The sequence below is a fragment of the Ptiloglossa arizonensis genome, chromosome 4 (assembly GCF_051014685.1).
Source record: "Ptiloglossa arizonensis isolate GNS036 chromosome 4, iyPtiAriz1_principal, whole genome shotgun sequence".
Classification (NCBI taxonomy): domain Eukaryota; kingdom Metazoa; phylum Arthropoda; class Insecta; order Hymenoptera; family Colletidae; genus Ptiloglossa; species Ptiloglossa arizonensis.
The window spans coordinates 18063208-18083818 of record NC_135051.1 but is presented as its reverse complement, the minus strand read 5'-3'; the positions used below and the strand labels follow the sequence as shown (position 1 = coordinate 18083818).

The 20611-nt window shown below is 42.6% G+C and overlaps 1 protein-coding gene across 3 annotated transcripts in view; it reads left to right on the top strand.

Annotated features, from left to right (window-relative positions):
* Mtd (TLD domain-containing protein mustard) overlaps positions 1-20611 on the top strand; it is a 252832-nt gene that overhangs the window by 27297 nt on the left and 204924 nt on the right. The window contains exon 1 of one of the 3 annotated variants that reach the window (XM_076308371.1): positions 18669-19258. The exons of the other annotated variants lie outside the window; for them this stretch is intronic. Coding sequence (XP_076164486.1) covers positions 19110-19258 — 149 coding nt within the window. The 5' untranslated portion in view covers positions 18669-19109. Of the gene's footprint in view, positions 1-18668; positions 19259-20611 lie in introns of those variants that run through there. 3 annotated transcript variants of the gene reach the window in all.

Below are 20611 nucleotides of genomic sequence, written 5' to 3'. Positions count from 1 at the left end.
ACAAACATTACAAATAATTTATCTTCTTGGCCTGTGCGTTGCAAATGAGTCCAACCTGCACACTGGATGCACCTAATCTTTTTTGAACGATACCACACGTACAATATAATACACTCAGTGTCTTCTTTGTCACTTTCAACGACTTTTGTAAATTATCCACCGACCCCTCTCTCTTCTTTTTTCAACCAGTCCTTAATTGTTCGTCTATGCAGGTGAAAATTAACGTTAGTCGGTACTAGGGGTCTTTCCCCTAACTCTGAATCAATTTCGAACGCCCTAAGTCTACGCACGTGCGCTTCGACCATAAGTACCGCGTGTACACACTATTCCCCGGATTAGTGAAACATTAAAGCGACGATAATCCGAGTAAAACTGTCCAAAGTCCACCATTTGTCTCTCCGATAAATTAACAAGCACAACACGTGAGTTTCGAAACCATACACTGATAACCAACCATAATTCGAACCCTTCGTTAATTTCTTTCGCCAAAAAATCACCAATTTCTTAAATATTCAATAACAATCCGAAAACGTTTCTGTCTCGAAAATTAAAAGTTTCTCGATTTCTTTCATTCTTGATACTCGTCGAATACCACATCGAAGATTGGTTATTTCTCTAAAAGAATAAAAAATATAATCCTGCAAATTTTCAATATTCGCTACCTCTTTCTCTCATACGTTACTGTAGTATGAAAAAGTATTATAGCGCGTTGGAAACTGTTAAATAAAATCGCAATCGCGTTTCGAAATCGTTCAAGAGTCGTGGAAAATGAAAAAAAAATGAAAAAAAAAAAAAAAAGAAATTTTTTGAAAAATGAAAAAAAATAGCGGAAAAAATGGAAGAAAATAAAAACGAAACGGGGCAATTAAATCACGATGAAACCGTGTTTCGAGGCTTTGTTTCGCCCCGCTGGTGGTTTTCACGCGCAGCGTGTTTCCCGTTAATGAAATTCTCGTCGGTGGTGGCGCGAAAAACGAAAATCGCGTTGACCCGGATGTCGAGGCGTCGCCGTGAAAATCATTTGTCGAATTACGACGATTAATGACGCAGACGTCCCCCCTCTGTAGTACGATCGGGTAATATATTCAAACGCATCCGTGCGATTGATCGATCGACGAAGGAGACGACGAATATCCGCGACGCGCCGATTAGACGCTGTCGCTTCCTTTGAAAAATATTTTTTCATCGAACGTTGGAAAAACGTGGATGTAATGCGCGTCTCACGTCGTAGTCTATCATTTATATTTTTCACGCGCGGATATTTCCGTCGCGCGTCGTTATTTATACACCACGACAGGTGTTCGCGTTTCACCCCGTACCTGTACAATTTCATCGTCCAGGTTGCGAATAAAAATTATCACTCTTTACGAATTTTCATCGTCACGGTTCTTTCGTAACGAATATTGTTCCATTTTTTTCGTACGAAATCTTCGTCCAGGTTGTGCAATCGAAATTGTTATTATTTTATTCTCCCAGTGTTCTTTATTGTGAATCGTTTATTCAAAATTATTTTTTATATTGTTATTCGTCTAGGTTAAGTATCAAAATTATTATTTTATTCTCCAAGTGTTCCTTGTTATGAATCGTTTATTCAAAATTATTTTTCAAATAGTTTTTCGTGTAGGTTGAGAAACGAAATTATTTTATCTTCTAAGTATTTTTCGTTAGGAGTTGTTTGTTCAAAATTATTTTTTGTATTGTTATTCGTCTAAGTCAAGAATTAAAATTATTATTTTATTTTCTAAGCGTTCTTCGTTAGGAATCGTTGATTCAAAATTATTTTCTAAAACGTTCATCGTTTATCAAACATTATTCAATTTCTTCGTCCAGCTTGAGAATCAATATTACTACTTTATTTTCTTCATTTACATAGTTCACGACGTTTATTAAAAATTACTCAATTTGCACAGCTATACCGAGAATCGAGATTATTACATTATTTACTAAATTTACATAGTTCCGAGTCGTTTGTTAAAAATCATTAAATATCTCCCGCGCTTGGTGTCTCTGCATTTCGGATATAAATACTCGTACGATTTACAGTATTTTTTATTTTAGAGGAATTTTTTTCTGCATTCTGTCGAGATTGGTTAAAAATAGTTGCATCGTTCGCGAGATTTTTCTTTCTTTCTTTCGCCTAACATTTTTCTTACATCCGTTTTGCACATACATCGAGCACCTCGCTCGAGGTTACTATTTTATAATTGGCCGTGTAACGATTAAAAGAAAGAAAAACAGTTTTGCGAAATACACTTTCCAATTTATCAAGCCCGGATGAAAAACCTTAATGGATTGAAAATAAATCTCCTCGGGGCTCGTTTTCGGATAAAGCCACGTCGAACGCACCGGTCGTCGTAGAGGGGGAAAAAAACGGGACAAAGTCCGTTATAATTTTCAAAGAAGCGAAAGTTCACGAGCTTCTCGTTCAATCTCAATTTTCGTTATCGCGAAAACCAACGAGAAATTGCGTAAATAAAGTTCACCTGCATCTACGTCACCCTGGAAGGGATTATCGCGATTAAAGTCAACGATTACGCGAGCATTATTATTTTTCATTTTTTTTTTTTTTAATTCTCGGTGTGGGTGAAAGGAAGGAGAAAATTCGATTAGAATTTGAAAAGTTGTTAGTAAGCCGACGACAGCCACTGGAATGAAAGAGAGAGAGAGATGGAGTAAGACGAGAGACACTTGCAGCGTAATTATTCGACGCGGCCTGTTCACTCCCTGTTAATCTTAATTGAGTCTTCGAAGGATAATCCTCGAGACATTTAACTAGCTCCACCGGGCTGACGGGTTTATTTGCACGGATATTAACTTAGAGAGCCTACGAGCATCGAATGACATTCTCCAAGCCGCAAGCATAACCTTGTATTGAATGCTCGAGGGATGATCTTTTGTCGCGGACGAAAACGAATAATGAACGACTGGAAAGTGTCTCTGGATGGGGTACTTCTAACTGTTGAGTGGGGGTGGACGAGTTAACTCGTCAGAGTGGAGATGTGCTCGTTGGGTAAGAACCGAGTTGATTCGTCGTTTGGAAGTACTGTGTTGAAGAAAACGAGTCGACGCGTGGTTTGAGGGCTTTGTATCGGTCGTGACGAGTTAACTCGTCAGTGTGGAGATGGGCTCGTTGGGTAAGAATCGAGTTGATTCGTCGCTTGGAAGTACTGTGTTGAAGGAAACAAGTCGACGCGTGGTTTGAAGGCTTTGTATCGGTCGTGACGAGTTAACTCGTCAGTGTGGAGATGGGCTCGTTGGGTAAGAATCGAGTTGATTCGTCGTTTGGAAGTACTGTGTTGAAGGAAACGAGTCGACGCGTGGTTTGAAGGCTTTGTATCGGTCGTGACGAGTTAACTCGTCAGTATGAAAATGTGCTCGTTGGATAAGAACCGAGTTGATTCGTCATTTGGAAGTACTATATTGAAGGAAACAAGTCGACGCGTGGTTTGAGGGCTTTGTATCGGTCGTGACGAGTTAACTCGTCAGTGTGGAGATGTGCTCTTTGGGTAAGAACCGAGTTAATTCGTCATTTGAAAGTACTATATTGAAGGAAACGAGTCGACGCGTGGTTTGAAAACTTTGTATCGGTCGTCGAGGTTGAAACATAGCCTGAACGTTGATACGTGAACCGAGTCAATTTATCGAATAGATTCCTATCCGTATTGTTAAACGTTCAGTCGATTATCGATCGTCCACGAAAACGATCGCGGTACTAATATTTCCCATTTCTCTATCTACTATATTCACGGATACGTGGCAACGACACTCGGTTCGTACAGCAGGCCCACGATGATCGAGCACAGGCGTATCACGTTCGTTCGAGTAGGCCGCGAACGTTTCGAATCGTAGACGCCCGATGTCACGTCTCGTTCGAAACAGGTATCGATACAAACGGATATATCCTACACGTCCTGCGCAGAAACGTTTTGACGTTATTTGCAAGTCGTCCTGCAATACGGCTGCACGTCGTATTGATCGATGGGAGAGATAATAATAGCGGCTCGTGGCACGACGAGGCCACGATTTGATAAGGAAATTCATTAACGCGTCCCACTTTGGTCGTGGAATCGGACTCCATCTTTCTTTTTTTTTTCCACAGTCGATCGTGCGTCTCTCCGCGAAATTGAACGTCCCACGCGAAATAATTAGTCTTTCTCATCCTGCGCTGTCAATCTCGAAGAAATTCTCTCTCAAAAAAAAAAAAAAAAGTAAGAACATAAATTTATAAAATTTTAATTTCCTCAATGAGGAATCGTTCAATGCGTTCGATGCGATCGATCCATTCAAAAACTGTTAAAAAAACTGTTAAAAAAACTTCGCTCGTATCCGCTTGTTCGTGCTCGAAGCGACTCGTAGCCATCGCTGGTGCGCGCAGATGCACCGAGTCTCTCGTTGCACCGCGATGAACCGAGTCGGGATAAAGACGGCTCGAACGTTACGGAATCACGTAAGTCGTGGCCGCGAGTTTCCACCTGCCCTACTTCGTGCTAATGATACATTGTAGAAAGTTTAATCTTACATAAACTCGCGTTGAGAAACGTTGTGTTTTACAGCAACGGTGGATTCGTGGCTTGGACGCAACCCGACAGTCACGGCGGCTTCGATTCACGGTTAACGCCGCGCGCGGTACCTTTACACGTGATCGTGCAACGATGATCTCGTCTCGTTCACGTACGATGGAAAAATTCTCCTCGAATTATTTTTCGTGCACCGATCGGAACGACGAAACGTCCTTGGGGTTACGATATCGTCGAGAGAGGGAACGGAACCTTGGAGAGTTTATTTTTCCATCGGAGAAGAAATTTGGAGAAATTCTTTTGTACGTATGTCCAACGAATCGTACGAGGGAAGGATGGACGTGGTTCGGAGCGAGCAATAGTTTGCGAAACTGGTTCGATGCACCACTGACACAACCGATGTTCCACAGACGGTAGTTTCCAGTGCACCTGAAAGCTCCTCTCTATGCAACGTATTTTCGACCAACTCCTTTGTATCGAGTCAGAGAGAGTCGTAGTGGAAGACACAGTGCACCTCACTCCTCCCTCTATCGAGGGGTATCGAGAGATTATACGTATAAAAGATTTTGAGTGGTCACGCTGACCCAGTTTCGGAGACAAGTAGGTTTACCGAAGCTTTCAATCGCGTACTACGTAACAGTCTACCTACACCTTTTCGTTTCGTTGGCTCACAAAAGGGAGAATGTTCTGACCTTTTCGCGATGAACGTCGTCTCACAGTCTGTCTGACATCGGGTACTGAATCCACGTTCTTACGTGTGCGCAGCTCGACGTGGAACAACGGGGCTTGAATCGCTCGAAAGGGATCTAATTTACGATTGAAATTGCGGCCCAAGGTCGTCATTGTACGTTGCATCGAAGTGTCTCGCGAGTATTCAGAAGTGCGAGTTGCGTATGTGAGAATGTGGCTTAATGTCAACGACTTTTTCGAATGGTCTTGTATTTGTGTATCGTTTCGTAGGTGAAAACGTGGCTCGATATCGTCAGTCTACTTTTCATTGAAGAATCTTGAGAGTATTCAGAACTGTGCGTGAGAATGTGGCTTAACGTTCTAGGTTTCCTCGAAGGGGTGTCTCATTTATATTCTGTACTATTTTGTAAGTGGAAATGTGGCTTAATATCATCCGTCCACGTTTCACTAAAGAGTATTAAGAGTATTTAGAATTGTGTGTTGAAGTACACATGTGAAAGTGTGGCTTAATGTTCTAGGTTTCCTCCAAGGGGTGTCTCGTGTATATTGTGTACTATTTTGTAGGTGGAAATGTGGCTTAATATCATCGGTCCACGTTTCACTGAAGAGTATCGAGAGTATTTAGAATCGTATGTTGAAGTACACACGTGAAAGTGTGGCTTAACATCATCGGTCAATTTCAAACCTTGTCCATAGTACACATAGAGCACATAGGAACGTGGCTTAATGCGATCAATTGAAATTCGATGAAACAAATGCCTCGAGTGGGAACGTGGCTTAATCGTGTCGAGTTACGTTTGTTCAGCTGCGTTTCGAACGTATTTTGCATTACGTGTTCCACAAGTGAAGACGTGGTTTAACGTCAACAGTCCAAGTTAACCAGAACAGACGCCTCAAGTGTATACTACACTATTGCGTATCCCTGGTACACATGCTCGATATATACTCCTGGACTATAATTTCATTTGTGAAGTATTTGTTTATCAAAGATATCCAAACGGGGAGTCGAGTGTGTAAACACTGGATGGACTCATTGCTTACACTGCTACACGAAAGTGTACCAGAAACTGATACCTAAACTTGTAGACCACACAGGAAGATTCACGATACAGCCCGAGTATTGATCAAATTTGTACCACATTGTTTGTGTTTCTTCGAATCGAGAACTTCGTCCCATTGTATCTCCATTCATTGTTCTCTTCGAGCTTTGTGTGTCGACCAGTTTCGATAAAAAATTCTCCACCCTTCCTCGTGCTTCTCATATAGATAATCGACGGTCTCGATTTTCGAACATTACGCGAGACACTACTTCACAATCTAAACCCCTGAGATTCTTGCAATATTTGAGATTTTTTTATGAAAAAACTATCGAACGTATCGGTTCCAAACTTGGTACGTACATCGATCTACATTTAACCAAGCCGTAGAAATTTTTCCAATTACTAATAATCAATTTTGTCGAAGCGATGCATATTTAGCCACGGTGTATACAGAAAACCGTACCTCTCGTTAATATCAGAGCAGTCGCTTTTAAGAAAACATACCCACGATTCGCACATTGACAATCAACGCTTCTGTAATAATTTTCTGACGTTGAACAAGCCAGTGTACTACACCCTCGCCTAAATCACTCACGTCCAATCTGGATTCCCTAGGTCAGGGGACTCCTACTCTGCCTCCGTCAGCATCGTGTCTCTACGATGTCGTGTTACGTGATTCTAAATTCCACATAAGCACAATACACCGCGTAGACTTGGGGAGCGAGGAGGCAGAACCACGTAAGGGGCGCCATCCACTGACCCAAATCAAGGATAAGCAAATCGTGAAGTTTGTCGTACGGTTGCTGAAACACGAGGTTTCTTTCGTGCTGGTCACGCAACCGTGACACGTCAAGGAAGAGTCAACGGCAATTAACCCAGAATTCGTCATCGAACGCTGAAAACGCGTTGTTTACCCTAAAGCAATAGTGCGCTCTCTTAAAAATGTTTATCGTGCGCAATGACAAAGGTCGCGGGGCAACCTCGAAGGCCGCGTATCTTAAGAGGATTCATCGTAATCCAATATGGGCCACGTGCTACAGAGCTAACATCCCGATAACGTTTCCAGTGTGCCTGGTCAGCGTAAGACGATGATAGGTCAATATGCAAAATGTGCAGCACGTGCTTTCGTCACTCACCTTGCATCGAAAGGCAAACGAGTCACTCTTGCAATGAATCGAGAAATTGCATGAGTACGAGTGCACGTTAAAAATTTCTTTTATTTTTCTCTTTACAAGAAAAGTGGCATCTTGAGCAATCCTCGTTTCAAGAGGATCTTGACTGCGTACGCGAAAAGGTCTCACGGAAAATGTGGAGGCAACTTGTTACCACCGGCGATACAACGACCTTGATGTCACCTAGAACAGCGAAAGCAGTCGTCCCCCCTTGCACCCCGTCGCTGCCACGGCCCTTACAAGCCAACCCCTTCGACACCCCCCCGGCATTGTGCGATTGTCTCGGGAAGTAGGTCGCCACAATCAGTCCACTGCAATCGCATAGATACCTCTAGGTACCGGTTACAAGTCCTCTCTCGAAATTCTTCACTCACCCCGGATAGTAGTCGGAGATGGTTCTGTCGATGGGGTATCCCGAATCGTACTGTAAATACGGTACGTGGAGTGCCTCCTGATAATTATACAGCAGCTGGTGAGACTCGGGAGGGTTTCTTTGTGTCTCGAGAGAAAAAGGAGATTTTTTTTTCTTTTTATTTTACAGTCAACATTCGAGGAATCGATGCACGATGACGGTATCCACCAGCACAACCAAACGTTTCGTTACGTTGAAGATTTATCGCGACAGTTGGAGGATCCAACGTTTCCAAAACTTTCGAAGAGCTCGCGATTTTGAATAGCGTTCCGGCGGTTCGAAACTTTCGTCGTATATTCGCTCCGACTCGTGCCATCAGGGTGCTTGCACTTCGTTTTAAATATAATAAAAAGTTTCCGGGGAGAAGCGACGAATCAGCGTTTCGATGTTGTCGACCGAAGTTTCAGGATTGTGTCCCAGCGACTGTAATCTTCGAGGGTGACGATCAATTTTCTGACTCGTATTACCGTTACTTGAAAGCGGGTACGGACTCGTTTCGCACGATGACCCAGCGTTTTCATTTGGACGGAATTTTCTTTTTCACTCGTAACGACTCGATCTCGGAAAGAGGGTTGAATAAAATCGAAGAAAAAAGAAAAGGAAATAAATAATGTAAAACAATTTATAAACAAGCCTTTTTTATAAAACGAATTTTTCGCGATAAAAAATTCTCCGGCTCGAATTTCGTTCAAATAATGTAACTTTTTTCGGATAAAATATTCTCTGATTGGAATTTTGATAGAAAAAAATTTTTTTGGAACAAAATATTCTCCAACTGGAATTATCGTTACTTGAAAGCGGGTATTCGCTAGGATTTCCTTTTCCCTCTCGTCGTTTCTATTTTCGTAATGTTTTTTTTTTCCACCCTCTGTTGCAACGACTTCCAAGGTGAAGGTTATAAAAAGTAGAGGAAAAAAGGATGTCGAAGCGTAGAAACCCGGTTGTTTCGCGCTTTCGCGAAACACGGGGAAAATGGTAAGGTCGTTGTAAAAAGGTTGGGCCAAGGCGCGGGTAGTTCCACGAGCTAATATTTGCCCCATCAATCAACCCTGGCGTCCTTGGTGCACGGGAGGCCGGGTTACCTCCCTGACTAGGGCGCACCTGCTGGATTATATTATACCGTTGCTGGCAAGACAGCTTTCTCGTTCTTCGATCGTTGCTCCCTTTAATAGTTATTATTGGCATCCCAATTATATCGCGACTCCGTTCTACATCACGCGACGTTCACTGTTCCTTACTGAACGAGAGAAAGAAAGTTGCACTCGTACGCCCCATTCTATCCTAGACCGTGTAGGATTCTCCACAGGGAGGGACGATTAAAACGATAGGTCAGTTCAACAACTAACTCACGCAGATTCAGGTATACGCTTCACGGTATAATAAAAGTTACGTGGATCTAAGTCAAGGACACTTCAAGGTCTTCGGTAGAGGACTGTGAGATCGTCAAAACTGTAAATTCTGTAAAGGCGTTGGAATTTGATAAAATTTTAAAATTTCCCAAAATTGCAAACTTTTCAAACATTTCAAAATTTTCTAAAATTGCAAAATTTACCAAAACTGTAAAATTTACTTAAATTACAAAATTTACAAATTTTCCAAAATTTAAAAGTTTCCCAATCTTGCAAAATTTCCCAAAACTGAAACATTTTCCAAGACTGTAAAATTTCCCAAGATTGCGAAATTTGTCAAAATTCTTAAAAAATTGGAAAAAGTTGTTCCATGACCTTTGTACCGAGCGTTCAATGGGAGAAATGTCTCGAAATGAATTAAAAAAAAAGAAAGAAAGAAATGTTTACGAAGCTCCAGATCAGATTTACCTCCCCTAGGATTTTATTTCGGCCTGAGGAAAGTTTGCAGAAGAACGATCGGGACTGGCCGGTTATCTCGCACGAGCGATTCATTTCCTGTGTTTTATTTTCGTAGGGGGAAGGTCTATTATAAACAAGCAACGATACAAAATCTACGAAAACAACTTATCGCGGTTTAAACTTAGAACGCCGCCGCGCGGGCTAAAAACAGCTCGCACCTTCGATCCCTCGAAATTGAAGAAACGTATCGATGGCGATACGAGCAGCGGGAAAACGTTTAGAGCAGTCTGGAAACCGTCGATAAAAATTGTTTTGACGTTCCACCCGGATTCCCGCGATACAGGGGAACACGATTTCTTTTTTTTCTTCTTCTTCTTCTTCTTTTTTTTTTTGTTCCGAACGCGCACCGCGGAATGCAAACTGCTGATAGTCGACGTCGCAATTCCCCAGATAGCCTCGCCGTGATATATCGACCTCGTTAATGCAACTATGAATCCGCGAGTGCGACACAACGAAACGTCATCGTAGTCGTTCCAACCTCTGAATACCGCAAGACAGTCCCCGTCGATCCTGCGAGTACTATTTTCGTTCGATCGATGTTCCACTGACACTGTTCACGCTTCCCGGCCAGAAAACCGATGAAATTCTCCGCGAAGAATCATCGAGAAGAATGTTTACGCTATGTATCATTTCCGTGGCCGAGATTCGGTAGATAGGATTTATTTTGGCACTTGTGTAGATCCACGTTGGGTCTGGATCGTATTCCCGTAGAAGGTGTCTTTTCAGTAATAGGGATTCGGTAGATTGGATTTATATCGAGTAGGCTGCGGCTAGAAGAACGGGGAAATGGGATGTAAAAGGCTCGAGGAAGTCTAGGACGAAAGTATCGATCGCTCAAGGTCACCGAGCGCTCGCCCCCCACCACATCGCTCGTTCGTTTCTCCGCCCTACCTGTTGTCCGTTCGAGAGATTGTTGTACCAGTGAAAAGTTTGTAATATTTTCAGCATAGAATTTTCACTAAATTTTTTCACCGATTTTCCTTTCGAGCAAGCGTCGAAATCGATGTGAAACGAGAATACATATTTATCGAATTCGAGTGTTAGGTTTTCAGTGGGTAAAATATTATACACGCGTGTTTCATTTTACGTCTGCACTGAGATTCCAGAATCGTGTGTAAAGTAAAAAAAAAATGTTGGTAGAAAATTGAAGGGTAATTTTCTCGTCACTGGGTGTACTGGAACGTTTGAAAGGTAGTTCACGCTCTCTGTCTCTCAATAGGAGAAGCGCAACAGTACGAGTGATGAAAGGTAGGGGGGGGGGGAGGGCTTTGAAGCTGTGACCCTGGACGGCCAATATTTGTTACCTCCACTTCGTGAACTCAATGGTAGAGCTACTTACAGTTAACGAAGACCTTGCCCTAGTATCAGACGCGGAGAAATTAGGGTAGGGTGTACAGCGTGTTCGGAAATTCTCGAATGTTAATTTTGCTCAATTTATTTTCACAATTGAACGAAAAACCCAACCGAATCGCAAGTTTTCCCGCGGACAATTGGAAACTGTGCCATACGTTACCGAACGTTTCATATTTTATTCGCTCATCGTTCGTTAAACGGTTTGCCTTCGAGAGAGTTCAAAGTCGACGAGAAACTAGGCGTGTTCACGGTTGTTTAACAGATTCCGAGTGAAACTTTTGTTTACGATTACATCATCAATTGAACGCTGTTTCTCTCGAAGGTTGCATCTTGTCTTATCGTCATTAATAATTAATTTCTTCCGTCGTGGCAACGGAGCGAGTCGATAGAGGCATTCGTGAGTTCAGTTTCTTGAAATTCAATTTTAATAGACGATCTTTGGGGACACTTTCGAAATGATTCTGTCTCGTGGAAGATCACGAGCTGTTACAATTGTTTGAGAATTGTATTCTCGAATGTAACCTTGTTTCTCGAGTTGTTCTATCGTGTCGGTTATCGACGCACCTTGACAGGAGAAAAGTATTACGAATGCCTTGGATGTAGTTGGTAAAATTGTGTCTCGGATAAGGTGTGTCGATTGCTAATATCAGACCGGCGCACTACTTCTATTTGAAACGAGAGTTATCGAGGTATTTTAAAAGGAGGCATTCGAAACCTACTGGTAGAAATCTCGCGGCAATTACCGTATTAATACCCGTAATAGTACCTTCTCGATCTCTGATATCATGGCTGTGCATAGTGCTCGACATCACGAAGGACATCGACTTCCAAAAGCGCTCGTTAGGTCGATTCCAGGATAACGGTTCGAACAATGAAAGAGAGCCACGAACATGGTCGTTACAATCCCAACAATCGAGTGGCGCAATAAAAGCAGGCCGCCCTGAAAAAGCCCTGAGTATTATCGATTTGTTTTTTTTTTTTTTGCATGAAAAAAACGCCCAACGACCGCCCGGGCAGTTTCCCTGACACACATAGGTCGTAGAAATAATGTTGACCGGTTGTCTCGAGTGGTCGTCGATAATCATACCCAGCCCCGTGGAACGATTCAACTAGACCCTGTTTAAACATACAGGAACACGGGCTGGCAAAAGGCTGAAGTGTCTTGAAAGGTGGCCCCGTGATTGCGCATAAATTACAAATAAGTCAGGAGACACGCTGTCTGGACGTGTAGTAAAAGCACACGTTCGATCGTACCTCGGTAATAAACGTCTTACTTTTTCGTAGCCCCTGGCTAGCTTGTGAACCTTCTTCATAGGCCCTAAAAAAGATGGTACTTTCATGATGAACGTCTTCTCTGTAGCTCTTGGTTAGGTTGAGAACCCTTTTCGTAGGCCTTAAGAAAGTTAATACAGGTGGTAGTTTCATGATGAACGTCTTCTTTGTAGTTCTTGGTTAGGTTGAGAATCTTCTTCGTAGGCCCTAGAAAAGATGGTACTTTCATAATAACCGTCTTCTCTGTAGCTCTTGGTTAGATTGAGAACCCTCTTCGTATGCCTTCAGAAAGTTAATACAGGTGGTGCTTTCATGATAAACGTCTTCTCTGTAGCTCTTGGTTAGGTTGAGAACTCTTTTCGTAAGCCCTAGAAAAGCTAACGCAGATGGTACATTCATAATAAACGTATTAGTTCTCCTTAGCCGTTGGTTAGGTTGAGAACACTCGTTGTAGGGACTAACAAAGTGAATGCAGATTACATCTCCGTAACAAACGTTTTGCTTCGTTCGGTGAACGCGTTTGTCTTCGACCAGGTTGAGAACTCTTGTTCTTGTCGCTGGAAAAGCAAACGAAGATTGTTCCCCCATAACAATCGTTTCACTTATCTTGGTGAACACCTTCCTCTTCGACGAAGATTGAGAACCTTCGTTTCAGGTTCTAGAAAAGCTGAAGCAGATTGTTTCCCCGGACCAGTTGTTCTATTACTCTCGGTCGACTCGTTTCTCTCTGACCTGGTTAAGAATCCCTGTTGTAGTTTCTAGAAAAGCTAACGAGGATTGTTCCTCGTCTACAATCGTCTTACTTCTCTCGGTGAACAGCTTCTACGACCTTGACAAAGGTCTTAGAGAAGCTAAAGCAGATCGTTTCTTCAAAACAGTCGTCCTATTACCCTTGGTCGACTCGATTCTCTCTGACGAGGTTAAGAGCCACTGATCCAGACTTTGTAGAAGCGAATGCAGCTCGTTTTTCCGTAACAATCGTTTTCACTTCTCTCAGGGAACACGTTCCTCGCCCGACAAGCTTGAAAACTCACCCTGAAAGCCCTAAAGCGGATCGTTTCTACGAAACAGTCGTCCTGTTGCTCGTGGCGGACTCGTTTCTCTCTGACCAGGTTGAGAACCACTGGCACGAGTCCTGGAAAGGCCAACACTGATCGTTTCGTCGCTATAACGGTCTCTCGTTTCGCTCCGTGAACGTGTTTCGTCCCTGACCGGCAAGGTTGAGCACCACTGTCGTGAACCCTGAAAAAGCCAAGGCAGTCAAGTGCACGCTGACGAACGAGGGCGAAACGAGACCCCTGCCCATCGTTAATTGACAAAAATCCCAGCTCCTCTGTTAAACGTCGTCAGAGCCGGCTTTGTGTCCACGTCCTCCTTAACACCCCAGCAACTGGCGAAATTGCATGAATTCGCTTCTAATTAACGAGGGCGGTCGGCAGGTGTTTCAAAAGGGCTGAGAGGAAAAGCCGAGCATTCAGTGGAGATCAAAGGACGCGGGATCTTTCGAGAAAGCCTTTTGGTCAATGAGACAGACCTTCGCGAAGGCAAGGCCAAGCTCGCATCAAGCTGCTCGGGATTATTCATCAGGGACCACCCTCGCCAAGGTGAGAAAAGGGGGTGTCCAAATCGGGCCAATGGGACTCGTCGAATCGAACTCGTCCCACCCACGTTGACCAGGATCACCTGGCACGGTGACCCGGTCGTTCGTGGCTAACCGAACATAACTCGGGACAGAGTGTAAATCCTCGTAACTTCCATTTAGGGTTCTAGCCGGCTCTGTCCAACTCTTGAAAAGTCTCTCCATGGTTGTGATGTGTCCTGTTTCGTAAGAGTCTCCTGTGGTGCTCGAGTGTCATAACTCTGACGGTTTATCGCGTATCCTAAAGAAGAGTTTCCTCTAACTTTGATCTACAGACTGGTCGTTCCTAGATGATAGAGGTCCTATTTCGTTCAGCCAGAGTCCAGAGTCAGAAGAATCAGAGTACAACCAGAATCTCTTGCCTGGTGTAGTACTTAATTCTTTGAGGCACAGTTGCTAAATGACCAAAACTGAAAAATGGATTAATTGGATATCTAATTACAAGATAAAATATCAACAGTTTCACCGTGCAACTTGTTCAGAGTTTTCACGATAGGTTGGACAATATCCCATTGTGCGTATTGGGGTATTAAAAAGGTTAAGTATTCTAATCCTGGTTTATCGTGTAGCCTAAAGGACAGTACATCCCTCGTAACTTTACTTTATGCTTGTTTGTGTCTAACTAATAAAAAGTCTCTCAGTGTATACACACATTGTGTCCTATCTAGTTAGACTCTAGAAGCAAATACCAAGATATTAAACTCTGACAATTGATAATCCCATTGTATGACCCAAAGATAGGTAAACGCCCCCATAACTTCGATTTAGATTCCAGTTAGGTGTTTCTGGATAATAAAGATTCCCTTAACAAGGTTTGAGGGAATTGACGAAAGTGCAGCTGGAGTCCAGAAGACTCTCTTGCCTCTTACAGTACCCAAGTGTTGCAACTCTGACGGTTTATCGCGTAACCCAAAGAAGATTTAACTTCAATCTGTATTCGAATCCATTGTTTCTGGACAATAAATAGTCTTCTCGCCGCTGAATGTGCTATTCACGAGCCATTTTCTCCAGCTGGATCCTGGAAGAGTCTCTCGGTGCTATAACCAAGTGTCTAACTCTATTCGGTTCGTAACACTGTTGCGTAACCAACGTTAACCTAACTTCAATTTACGAGCCGTTTGTTTCTGGATAATAACGGCTGGAGTCTGTTGGATATACGTTTTGTGTCCTATCTTGTACAGCAGGAGCACGGAAGAATCTCTAGCCGGGTTTATACCGGTATTATACACCCAAGTACCTAACTCTGTTTGTTCAGTTTGTAACAACATTCGGGTGGTCGAGGTATGTGTATACAAGAGACGGTGGGGGATCGTGAACTTTCAGAGAGATCGGTTGGCTCTATGGTGGCGAGTCCAGGAGAGGTACCACCGCAGATTTCAAGTGACTAAAAATAAATCCACCGAAAATGTGTGGCGTCTTATCGCAGAGAACGTTTCCCAAACGGAACGTTCACGAATAACGTATTAACCCATTTGCATCATTAGCGTATTACGTGTATGTATATATACGTGCAATTTTCCTGGCCATTATCACCGGGCCGCATATACACGACAGTTCACATTACGAGCGAACAATGGTGGTCGAGAACACAAGTAATTTGTTTTTTTTTTTTACATTTTTCGTTCCATATTCAGGGAACTCTGATTTGTTGCTAAAATGAACAGTGATATTTTCTTAAAAAATATTTACACATTCTTACATTGTAATAAATACATTGAATACAAAAAATACATTGTAATACGTTTTGAAATATTAACCACTCATAAAATTTAACGAAGAAAATATTTGGTAGTAAGGCCATATTTTGTATTCTTTGGTATCGTGTAAACGGGTTCGGAAACTGTGTTCTCGCAATCCTTAAAAAATCGCACACATATTAATTTCGTAATATTTTTTCTAATTTTCGATATTACATACCTGTAAGATTCACTCTTTTTCCTCACCAGTAAGAAAAAATTAGATTCCATCCTATCGTACAGTGTAAATTTAAAAAACTGAATCATCTTCGAAGAAATCACTCGGACGTTAAGTTTGCAATATTTTTCGAAATATTTCTACAGAAACTCGACGAGGAACAATTTCACACAACCTATGCAATTAATCTCGTATCGTGTCCCTTGAGAACTCTTCAATACATTTCCAATACCATTTCGAACGTACACTCGTGAAACTTAAAAAAAAAAAAATTCATCGACAAAAACAAAAAAACAGCAATTCTTTTCGTAAACCACCGAGTTAAAAAATCGTTTCGTTCTCGATTTAGAATACTCGCGATACAGGCGCCAAGTAACCGATAGGAGGTTCGGTTGTGCGACTTAACCTCGTCCGGATCGCTTTAAAGTTTACGCGTGCAGACCGAATTACGTAATTGGATATCGAAAGTGTCTGTACAGCCACGCGATTCGGAAGTGTGCTGGCGGTGATGATGATTTCATCGCGATTAGGTGGATTTTGGGACGCAGTTGCGTTCGACGCTCAAGATAGATAACAACGCGTCGCTTTGGTGATCGTGGTCGTTAATTAACGGTTGTCACGAGATTTCCTATCGACTTCGGGCCAGATTCGAGGACGTTGGTTGGTGGTTCTTCTGAAAATGTGTCGGAGCGTGGCTGGTTACCATGCGATGCCAGCTGGGATTGGTCGAGTTTGGCGGGCGAAAAGGGATCAATACCGGGAGGCTTTCGACATGGAGGCGTAGGCTGGCGTTCTCCACTCGACGAGAATCGGGACTACGAGTCCCTGACCTTGCTGGTGACCTTAACCTTGCCAACGCCCTTCGACGGGCCGCGGAACTTCTCGTGTCCCGATCGGAACGGGTCACTGAAAAATTTCTACGTATCGTTTTACGCGATCCAGCTGACCGACAAGGGATCCTTGCGGACTGACACACATCGGGGATTGGAAATATTTTATTCGAACGAAAGACGACGAACAAAAACTCCCTGCGATTCAATCGAGACGTTTCTCGTATTGGAGACTTCGATTTTCATCCATTGGGAATATTTCGGTGCGCAGATTCCAATTTTTTTATGCAATATTGTACGGAATTTTTTACGTGGAGAGGAATTTTCGTCACTTTGACATTTTGCGTAAAGGATTCTTTGGTGTTATATTTTGGTTTTGTTTTTTTTGGTGAAAATGAAACAGGGAAATTTCGGAAGTCGTTTTATTTTCCAAAATGGAGAATGTATGATTGAATAAAATGTTTGGACGCTTTAAAAAAATCGTGTTTCGTGTTCACCAAAAAAAAAAAAAAAAATGAAATGAATTTCCAACGCAATAGAATCATTGTGTATTTGCTGAGACATTTAGACGTGGATGAGCTCTATTATTGTTGAATTTTGTAAAAGTTACTTGGTGTATGTTTCGGTGAAAATTGTGTCGTTTCTAGAGGATTGTAGGTTAGCAGGAAAAAATGTGGGGAAATGTTTTTTTCTCTTGGTGTAGAGTGGCAGTGGAAAATATGTGAAAATATTTTTTCTTCTTTGGGTGGAGTAGGATTGGAAAATGTTTGGAAATATTTTTTTTCCATTGGGTATAGAACGGTATTGAAAAATATTTGAAAATATTTCTCCACTTGTTAAATATTTGTTTCCGTACTTGGATCTTTCGTTGTTGAATTTTCGCATCGATATTGTTTCTCTCAATGGTCGTTCTCTTAACGCAAGATAAGCGAATGACACAGCGCGCCGCGATACAAAATAGGGAACGAATTTTTACAATCGACCGACAGACGAGCTGATCAACGATCCCGGCGACAGTGCTCGATTTTACACAATTAAAATCGCGCACGCTGCAACCTTGAGCGACGCGTGCTGCCCGAGGAACGTAATGAAATTTAACTGAGGTTGTTAAGGTCGATTCTATCGCATTGGACTTATCGCTGGTACTACCAGCTGCTGTCTATGCTAAGTCGTTGCACAGTTTACCCTTCGCGTTCGATTCGAACCGATAGACGAGTTCAGAAAACTTCTTCGTGTAAACTGAAAACATAGTCCGTCACTGTGAATACGTAGAAAGTTTATTCGCAACGGAACACTGTTCGTTCTTCATGAATGGTGTCCAGTTTATCCGCGAGGAGAAAGTTTATTAGAATGAACATATTTGAATGAAGAATTTATTCGAAGAAACTTTCTTCAGGCTCGACAAACGAAATAAACACCGATCGTGATCAACAAACAGTAGTTTGAATAAAATTCTAAAATCGAATATCAATTATCAATAACGAGTAATGTTTCGATCGATTAAAATTTTATTCGAGTAAATCTTTATTCCTTGTTCGAAGAAAATTGAATAGAAATAAATCTTTATTCCAATTCAATTTATTGGAATAAATTCGTATTATTCGAATAAAATCTTTATTTGAATTCAATTTATTCGAATAAATCCATACATTTTGTTCGAATGAAATTAAACAGGAGTGAATCTTTATTTGAATTCAATTTATTCGAATAAATCTATACATTTTATTCAAATAAATCCATACACTTTATTCGAATAAAATTAAACAGGAGTGAATCCTTATTTGAATTCAATTTATTCGAATAAATCCATACACTTTATTCAAATAAAAATAAATAGGAGTGAATCATCATTTGAATTCAATTTATTCGAATAAATCCATAGAATAGAATGAAATAGGAATAAATTTTTATCCGAGTAACGAGTGCCTCTAACGCAGCCTGTGGCAAGCTCGTAAGGTGAACGTGGTACCTAAGGGAGAGTCCTGACGCAAACCAAGTCGCCCGTGACACGCCGAGTGCCCCGAGAGAATACGGGGGATCCCGTAAATTAACCAATCCGGATTAGAGCGTTCGTGGATTCGCGCGAGACAAAGCGGCTTTCGGGGGCGATTCCAGCCGCGTCTCGGATCGGGAAAGGACGTAAACGGTTTCCGATTCAGCCTGAATAATTCATCGGCGTCGGACTGACTGTTAGAGGTTCGCGCGTAACTCCTTCGTGTGAAGTGGCGCGCGCAGAGGCCCCGGAGTCCTCGTGGTAAGTCCGCCGTGTTCGCGAGTGATACGACAATGCTCGCCCGACGCGCGACTTAAGGGGAGAAGCTACGCGAAGTGGACCTGGTCAACCGTGGACACTTGGAACTGGTTTGTGAGCCGACGTTCGTTGATCGTCGAACAAAAGAGTCATGGCGTTGTTCCCCGGGGGCGGCGCTGGCGGCGGAAGCGGCTCACCACCGGTCAAACCGGAAGAGACCGTGAGTTCTTCGCTGCCTGCCAGGCAACGCAGCTTGAAGGATCGCCTGCGGGAAGGAATCACCGGAGGATTCACTTGGCAGTGAGTATCCCTCGTTCGTCTCGTTTTCCCCTACTCTTTGTGTCTGGAAACCCCCCCTCCATGCCCAAATTGAACCTTTGGGACGGTACTTTGAACAGTATATCGTTATTACATTGACAAAGATCTGTAGAGGTTAGGTGAGAATTTCGATAATTGTTCGAAAGAATTTCGTGCAGTTGGAATCATTTGTATTCGGTTCTATCTTCGAAAGAGCATTTCAATACGATTGCTTTACAATGTATCGATGAATTTTCCCTAAGTGATTTACACGATGTCCACGAGATCGAATAAATAACGTTATCGATATCGTGAGCTTTCTTTTGTATCGGTAAACATTGAGTTCGGATTGCTCGGTCACGAAGTCGTATTTCATTGCTTTTCTATTTACAAAACCCGGTTTTTGCGCCGAATTTTGAATACCAAATTGCCCGGCATAAATTCGACCGTCCCGTTGCAACCACCGAGCTTGTTTTTTCATTCTCGCGAATAGAACGTTCGCGATTTTCCGCGCGTGGTTTAGTTTCTGGTTCGATGCGAAAGTGGCGCCTACCGGTAGCATTAGCAAACCTAATTCCTTACGACCTCCGAATATATCCCCCGTAACCTCACCTCGTTTTGCGCAGTAGATTAGTCGATTTGTGCGAATAATAACGTTCTTTCGTGCCAATCTTTTACAGCCATTCATCCTCACAATTAAGGCGGAAACAGATTATTGTCGCGTCACGTGAGTGCACGTCACCCTTACAAACGCGAACGCGAGATTGCAGTTGCTCTTAAATTGCTCGAAGACACGCCGTTATCACCGACTGCATTGTTCGCTGTGTCACGTGTACATGCGATTCAGCTCTCATTTTCCGTCGAAATACACTTTCGTCGATCGTCGAACGACGGGAAAGGCGTTACGCAGTATCTCGTAATTATCCGAATATTCGGTAACCAGCACGAGAAGACGTAATCGAAGAGGTTATGTGACGAATCTCGAAGTGACGCGACGACGAACCGTCGTAACTTATTGGTGATTTCACGTGCTCGACGATTTATTTCGTCCATTCCGCGTTCACTGTCGCGACGATGTGTTCCAATCTACGGAATCGGTGACGAATAAAATTCTCAAAGAGAAAAATGCATCGCGCGTTTTCTCGTTTACGGTGGTTCGACGTCGGAGAGAACGATCGGTGGAGATATTTCTCGATTCGGTGTAACCGTTCGTCGAACGCGAACACAATGGAAACACGATGCACGAATCGTGCCGGTGGAATCCAATATCGGTCAATTTAATTACCGAGGGCAATAATTCTAGGCGTTATCGTCGGCCCACGGTTCCTCACAGTGCGCCGCGTAATCAGTAGATGG